Raw genomic sequence first — 8,315 nt, 5'->3', positions numbered from 1 at the left:
ACACACCATAAAAATCAGCAGCAGCGTCTGACACTCAAAGCAAAGCTTCAGGTTGGGAGCCGGTACCTCTTCGAGGCAGCTGATGAGAGCATGCGCACATAGAGCCGGCTCGCAGCCGTAGCGCAGCCACCAGGCAAATTATTCTGCAAAGACCTGCATGCCTCCGACTAAAGTTGAAGTGGAAGTGAGAACAAAAGAGCAAGCGGCAGGCTCGACGGAGAAGAAGCATCTTGCAGCCTAAGATTTCCAAGTGATGCTGACCAGAGCCACACTTGAAAGAGACTGAAAACTTCCTTTCCAGCTCCGGAGCATGGGACATTTATTCACAGCAGGCATGCCACTCTCCGCCGCCTAACTTTCGTTTGGGGCAAGTCAAGACTGGAGAAAGGTGCTGAGGCTGCCAGATCCAGGAGGTTCAGTCAGTCCAGAGGGGACCTGAATCCAAAATGAACTCTACCCAGCCCCTTGGGATGCACACCTCTCTCCACTCCTGGAACCGCAGCGCCCACGGAATGCCCACCAATGTCAGTGAGTCCCTGGCAAAAGGCTACTCGGACGGGGGGTGCTATGAGCAGCTCTTTGTCTCTCCCGAGGTGTTTGTGACTCTGGGGGTCATCAGCTTGTTGGAGAATATTCTGGTGATCGTGGCCATAGCCAAGAACAAGAATCTGCACTCACCCATGTACTTTTTCATCTGCAGCCTGGCTGTGGCTGACATGTTGGTGAGCGTTTCCAACGGGTCGGAAACCATTGTCATCACCCTGCTGAACAGCACGGACACGGACGCGCAGAGCTTCACGGTGGATATTGACAATGTCATTGACTCGGTGATCTGTAGCTCCTTGCTTGCCTCCATCTGCAGCTTGCTGTCGATCGCGGTGGACAGGTACTTCACTATCTTCTATGCGCTCCAGTACCATAACATCATGACGGTGAAGCGGGTGGCGATCACCATCAGCGCCATCTGGGCAGCCTGCACGGTGTCGGGCGTCTTGTTCATCATTTACTCAGACAGCAGTGCTGTTATCATCTGCCTCATCACCGTGTTCTTCACCATGCTGGCTCTCATGGCGTCTCTCTATGTCCACATGTTCCTCATGGCCAGACTCCACATTAAGAGGATCGCGGTCCTGCCAGGTAGCGGCACCATCCGCCAGGGCGCCAACATGAAGGGGGCGATTACCCTGACCATACTGATCGGGGTCTTTGTTGTCTGCTGGGCCCCCTTCTTCCTGCACCTGATATTCTACATCTCTTGTCCCCAGAACCCATACTGTGTGTGTTTCATGTCTCACTTTAACCTGTACCTCATCCTCATCATGTGCAATTCCATCATTGACCCTCTGATTTATGCCCTGCGGAGCCAAGAACTGAGGAAAACCTTCAAAGAGATCATTTGTTGCTCTCCTCTAGGTGGCCTCTGTGATTTGTCTAGCAGATATTAAATGGGGACAAACGCGATGCTAAACACAAGCTTAAGAGACTTTCTCCTTCTCATATGTACAACCTGAACAGTCTGTATCAGCCACAGCTTTTTCTTCTGTGTAGGGCATGGAGTGAAAATTTCTATTGTATCAGTTGAAGTTTGTGATTTTTTTCTGATGTGAAACAGTGCCCAGTCTTGGTGTATTTTTAATGTCATGCTACTTTCTGGCTGTAAAATGTGAATCCACATCACAGGTTATAGGCACTATGCATTTATAAAAAAAGAAGAAAAAAAGTCCTTATGAGGAGTTTAACAGTGTTTCCTTCTTGTTATTTACAAGGATGTGACACTTTGCTTGCTTTTGTAACATGGAAATCACAGCTTCATTAAGTATATCCTCATAAGTGGTTTTTTTATGTTATACTTTACAACACTGAAGTGTAAAAATTTGATTCTAGCATTTAGGGGAGAAATATTGAGAACATATTGCTTAATCATAAAAAACAAGCTGAAATTTCAGGTAATTTAATAAGACTTTCTCATTCATTCTTCCTGTGCAGAAGTTGAAATGAAGCTTGTATTGGGAGAAAAACAGTTACTTAAAAAAAAAAAAAAGGAGGGTGGATATTTTGAGTCAGAAAACTATGTGTGTTTCTCAGAGACAGAGAGATTAATTTGTTCAAGCAAAGAGTCTGATATTTCTCACAGGCAATTTGGGATTAAAAAAAGAAAAAAAAAACAGCAGCTATGAGGATGCAAGTGTTTTGGGAAATCTAAGTTAACAAGGCAAGCTAAACTTCCTGATATCAAACTGTGTACAACTGCCCCTAATAAAGACAGAGAACAATGTCTTCCTGCCCCTTTAACCAGGGCCCCAGAATCTGCTGAAATGTCTAGAACAGGTGATGCCCCACTGAGATCTGGCTTCTGCTCCCTAAAGAACTACACAATTCCTGCTGAGTTCTTTCATTTTCCACATGCAAGTGACTTACTATTTCCCTATTACTTATTTTTTGAACTGGACTTTCAGTACTCATTAGAAAGGATTTTAGCTTTGAAGACTAAATCTATAGCATAAGGATGTTAGGCAGTATTTGTAAAAATCTAAAAGAAGGGAGCTCTTGGTGCTAGAATGTTATAAATAGGGAAAAAAGCATGATCTGAACCCCAGAGGACATCATGACATAAACTAGCCTTCCACAACTATATTTTAGAGAGAAATACTTGCTTTGCTCCAAAATAATGCCACAGATTTGTCTACTGAACAATAAAATCTGTACTTTCCAATTTGCACGTATTTTGAGAACTTTACCAGTGAATTACCTTTTGATTTACTTTATAGTCTCCTCAGATGCTCATGGGCAGAGAGAACATGACAAGGTACTGCTTAATTCAAATTTCTAGATGTTTTGCATATTGACAGCAAGTCCTGAGAAGCACTGTCAGTACTGACGAGGAAACACTACTTTAAAATTTAATAGTAAGATTAAAGCTTACACATGAAAGGTGATACTGAAGCCTGATTCACTGCAATGCCTCTATTTTGACATAAACATGTGTGAGGCTTTAAATTATATTTAAAGAGAAGCCCACATTGTGGCAGGACACGGTAGGTGTTTCTGTCTTTGCTACTCTTCCTGTCCATGCTTTCATGTGATTGTGAGGAACCCCAGTAACTGGAGACTCGGAAGACAGCTAGAAGCCCCCCACCTTCTGTGGGGGCTGTTCTTCCAGTCCACCCTGTTTCTCCAGCCAGGGTCATTGCAGATGCTGCCTGGGCCATTGAGGACCAGCCCACTTCTGCCACTGACAGCAAATCAGCCTCCCGCACCTTGACTCCCACACTTCCTCCTGGAGCAGTTTACAGGGATGGGGGGAGTGTTAGTCAAGAGCCGTGTGCCCGGCCCCCCTCCCTTATGTGCCCAGGGCCTGGTATCAGGCGTCTGTTTCTTTAAGTGCTAAGACTATGCCTTTCTCATTTCTTCCTGTTCTCCAAACATTCCTCTATGATGTTACTTCTTTCTCCAGTAAAACCGAGACTCTCCCAGAGGGATACATCATTATCACCCAAAGTCCATAGTTTACATTGGGGTTCATTCTGCAGTATTGTGCATTCCATGTGCTTTGGCAGACAGTGTCATTGGCATCTGTCTCACTGCCTGAAGAATCCCCTGTGTTCCACCTATGCCCCCCTCTTTCCCTCCAACCCCCAGGCTACCAGGGACCATTTTACTGTTGCAATAGTTCCGCCTTTTCCACAACGTCCTGTAGTTGGAACCATGCACTATATAACCTTCAGACTGGCTTCTTTAACTTGATACTATGCATTTAAGGTTCCTTCAGATGTTTCTATGGTTTGCAGCTGATTTCTTTTTGGTGTTGAATAGCATTTCGCTGCATGAATGTCACATAGTTTATCTGTCTGCCTGCTGAAGAACATCTTGGATGCTTCCAGATTTTGGCAATTATGAATAAAGTGCTACAAACACTTGTGTGTGGACATAAGTCTTTATTTTATACCAAGGAGCAGGAATGAACCTTTAAAAAGCTTCAGTATAAATACTGTGATGTATGTGTTGATCCTTTAATATTTTGCTAAGGGGGGTTAGTTAGCATTTACCAAATGCTGGTCGGGAGTATATATTCCAAATGTAACTGGTGAGCAGCGTCAGATACCCTTATTGAAATTTTCACCAGAAAATTCAATGAAGTATAAATCCTATTAGAAATAATTTTTCATTGGTGATAGAAGTGATTTGCAAAACATTGATTTAAGAAGTCAGATAACAATTGCCATACCTGCGTGAACGAGCTTTGTGTCTCGCCCTTTTGTTCCCCTGGCAGGCACCTTCCACAACTCTGGGCTGCAAACAGTGATCACCTACTTCAGAAAAAGCCTTTGTGGCCCGAACTAAATATTCTGAAATCACTAAAACATTTTTGAAGAATTATTTAATAACTTGTAAATAAGTACCGACTTCTGTTTTGTGTTACAAGGCAAAGGGAAGTCGCTCAGTCGTGTCCGACTCTTCGGGACCCCATGGACTGCAGCCTACCAGGCTCCTCCATGGAACACACAAAGAGGAATATTTACTATGATACCAACCATCTAAAGCACCACCAATATACTTATATACCTCCTGCATATTACTTCCAGTAACTCAGGAACAATCGGTACTCATTATTCTTGGGCGATCATATGAAGGAGCTTGTTTACTTTCTTCACTGAGGGTGTTGCTATTGTGTAAATTTGCCACGATGAACATATTCTAATTATTAGTTTTTAGAAGTACACGTAAGCTCCAACAAAAAGGTGTTGATGGCAGTGTAATCGGCAAATCACCAGTGATTTGTGGAGCAAGAGTAGATATGAGAAGTTAGTTTTGAGCCAGAACAGATATTAGATAGCATCTCATCTAACCCTCTAAGACTCAGAGAGACTGTCTGACCTCACATGTGAAATCATTGGCAGCATCAAAACTTAAGAGGCAGTTCCTGACTCTGGATTTTCCTGCATCAGATTTTACAAGCCTCCTTTTGTAGACAAGGACAGTTTCCTCAATCACATAACCTATGGCTGAATTATGGTTACATCACTTTTTAGCTGTGAGATTGTGTTGGATTAGCTTTCTCATTGTTAATGTGCAAAATAATACCTGTCTTTTCAAAGGAGAAAAGACAATTATAAGATCAAAGATTAAAGCTCAACACAACATAGGCACTCAAAAATAGTGATTATTAGTACTTTTAGGAATACCAAGTATACGAACAAACTCATGGAAGAATGAAGACTTATCAGTTTTGCTCTCTCTCAGCATTATTAGAAAATACACATATGCCTTGGGCTTAATTATATGTTTTCTTAAACTATCTTTGAGGAACTTCCCTGGTGGTCCAGTGGTTAAGATTCCATGCACCTAATTCAGGGAGCCCAGGTTCGATTCCTAGTCAGGGAACTAGATCCCACATGCTGAAACTAAGACCCAATGCAGCCAAATAATTTTTTTTAATTTATTTTAAATTTTATAGTTTTCTTGAATTTGACAGAATTCAGAGGGTATAAATGGGTATATTTAAACATAGAGAATACACAGGCATACCTGTATTTTAAAAAGTTAATTTTTTATCCTTAATAGTACTAATTGTTTTAAAATTTGTAGGGCCACATTCAATACTGGAAAAGGCTAAATAGAAAGATAATATTCTAAACATGAAATAACCAATCAGCCCATTTCTTCAAAGACTAATTGACTAAACTTTATGCCATCAATTTGTGTTAGCAGAATAACATTATCTAAATTGATATTGTTGATATTAAATGTAAACCCTTTGAAAAGAATCATAAGTGATTAAGTTATAGTCACATCTTTTTTTTAATATAGTCACATCTTGATGCTCAGTTATTAGTTTATCATGTATTGATCCAAGCATATGCTTGCAAATAAAAAGAGCACACAGCATTTGGACTAGGGGAACACTGGGTTCAAATTTGACTTACCAGCTCCAGAACTTTGAGCAAGTTTCCTGAGCATCTATAATCTAAACAGTGAAATGAAGATAATGTCCATCGTCTTATCACATTTGTGGGTGCTAAGACGCTTCAGTCGTTTCCAACTCTCTGCGACCCTATGGACTGTAGCCTGCCAGGCTCCTCTGTCCATGGGATTCTCCGAGAGAGAATACTGGAGTGGGTTGCCACGCCCTCCTCCAGGGGATCCGGAGACCCAGGGATCAAACCTGTGTCTCTGTCATCTCTTACGTCTCCTGTATTGGCAGGGGGGTTCTTTATCACTAGCATCCCCTGGGAAGCCCCATCTAATAGTTAATGACAAATACATAATCTATTAAAATGATCTGGCACTAAAGAGCTTGTCACTATAGGTATCCGTTATTCAAACTGAGCTTAAAAGTTTATCAGAGCTTAAACCGTAGAAATTAAATTATGATATTCACTTGGCTAGCCTCATTGCCCTAGCATGGAGAGGCAAGAATCCATTCAAATCTGCTTTCATCATTTCATTTATTCATTTCTCAAGTGAAGCAAATAAAAATACATCTCTGTGTTTATTATTTTAGGTATAAAGAAATTTTGAACACTCTAAAATAATTCAAGGCAGCTAGTGGGTGGATTTGGGCAGGAAGATGCACGTTTTTTCAATGGCTTCAGTGCTATTCTAATTCTTGTGTTGAATAATGATTTAATGTATACTTTATAAGGGCTTCCCGTATGCTTCAAACTTAGAAATAAATGACATAATATTTTCTAAATTTTCAATATTTTAAGAAAATTAAATGAATACAATGCATTTACTTTGTAATGTGCCTACTGAGAGGGAACATATAAAACTATATTTGTATAATTCAAATAAAGAATTTCTAGCACAATTGAATGCTGCCACTTCAGGGAGGAGAAAAAGAGAAGAGCTTTGATCTATGATCGTCATGGTTGAATTGGGTCCTGGGTTAATGAAGTTAGTAATCAGAATGTACTATTATTAACTGTGTTTTCACTGACAAGAGACACCTGGAAGCCCCTCAAATAGAGCCAAAGGGAAGATTTCAGCAACTCAATCAGTGAGCTATTCAGTGAGGTTTTGTATGGGGCTCAGCTGCTAACGACACTATTATGATCTGATTTCTAAACCTAACATTCTAAACGGAGTTAGAAATTTCACTTTTAAATTTAAACCAACATTGAATGAAATTTAAAAGGGAAAATAAAACAATAAATTTGGTCATAAAACAACAAATTTGGTCATAATTCCACTTGAGGGAAAAGAAAACACTTAGGCTAAAATTTTATCTGTGAAAAGTTTAACTCCTTAATTTAAAATACATTTTATTTGTAATGTTGAAGTTTCAAAATGACCCCATTAAAAAACAACACATGTGGGTTTTCTATGAATCTCATAGCATCCTGGGGATTTCGTTCTACCAGGAAGAAAGCAAGAAGGCTCGAGAGCAATTGCTTTTGTGATTGTTGTTTACATATATTGAAAATTATGCTCCGGTCATGATTTGTACCTACCAGCTATGTTGTTGTCGTTGTCTAGTCACTAAGTCATGTCTGACTCTCTTGCCACCCCCATGGAGCCCACCAGGCTCTTCTAAGAATATTGGTTGCCCTTTCCTACTCCAGGGGATCTTCCTGACCCAGCGATCAAATCTGCATCTCCCGCATTGCAGGTGGATTCTTTAACACTGAGCCCCCAGGGAAGCCCACCTACCAGCCATAGCTGTTAGCTAATTACTGCCAATATCACAAAGAAAACCTCTGCATTTTCCGCCTCTGCCCGACCTCTAATCTTCCCCTCTAAGCTGTCACATCTCGATGTTCTACATCAATATATTTTCACCTAAAACTCCACGTGGCTGAAACAAAAGTGTTCACTGACACAGGTCTGACTTCTTTTTACTCTCTGTACGTTTTCATCATTTCATCACTCTCATGGGAACAGAAACTCAAAAGTTCAGTCACATTGTGCTTTTACTTCCAAGATTAAATGAAACAAGTGGGATTTTGAAAAAACTTCAGGTACGTGAAGGCTGACACAAGTGAATGGCCTGTCCGTACGTACAAAGGAGCAAAATGGAAAGAAAGCTGACTCGTGGATTTACAATTCTTGTTGAACAAAATAGGAAGACAAGGACATGATTGATTTATTTGGGTTTGGTGGGCTTTTTTTGAGAAACCTACATAAAAACCAGGCTCAGAGAAGTCTGGGAAATACATATAAACTTTTTAAGCTGAAGTATAGTTGATTTATAATGTTGTCCTGGTTTCAGGTGTACCACAAAGTGATTCAGTAAAACAGATTTTTTTTTCAGATTTTTTTTTCCATTATAGATTATTACAAGATAGGGAATATTGTTCCCTGTGCTATACAGT

At 40.6% G+C, this 8,315-nt stretch overlaps 1 protein-coding gene across 1 annotated transcript; it reads left to right on the top strand.

The window, feature by feature from the left end:
* The first annotated feature begins 233 nt into the window (after window positions 1-233).
* On the top strand, window positions 234-2,041 carry MC4R (melanocortin 4 receptor). Its single transcript, NM_174110.1, has one exon. The coding sequence runs from the start codon at window positions 447-449 to the stop codon at window positions 1,443-1,445; it is 999 nt and encodes a 332-aa protein (NP_776535.1). The 5' UTR covers window positions 234-446; the 3' UTR covers window positions 1,446-2,041.
* Window positions 2,042-8,315: the final 6,274 nt, after the last annotated feature.

This window comes from Bos taurus, chromosome 24, assembly GCF_002263795.3.
Source record: "Bos taurus isolate L1 Dominette 01449 registration number 42190680 breed Hereford chromosome 24, ARS-UCD2.0, whole genome shotgun sequence".
Classification (NCBI taxonomy): domain Eukaryota; kingdom Metazoa; phylum Chordata; class Mammalia; order Artiodactyla; family Bovidae; genus Bos; species Bos taurus.
The sequence above is the reverse complement of the archived record's forward strand: the minus strand, read 5'-3'. Positions and strand labels throughout refer to the sequence as shown.

Coding starts and splice junctions, on each gene's coding strand:
- MC4R (NM_174110.1), top strand. CDS start 447: ATGAACTCTACCCAGCCCCTTGGGATGCACACCTCTCTCCACTCCTGG.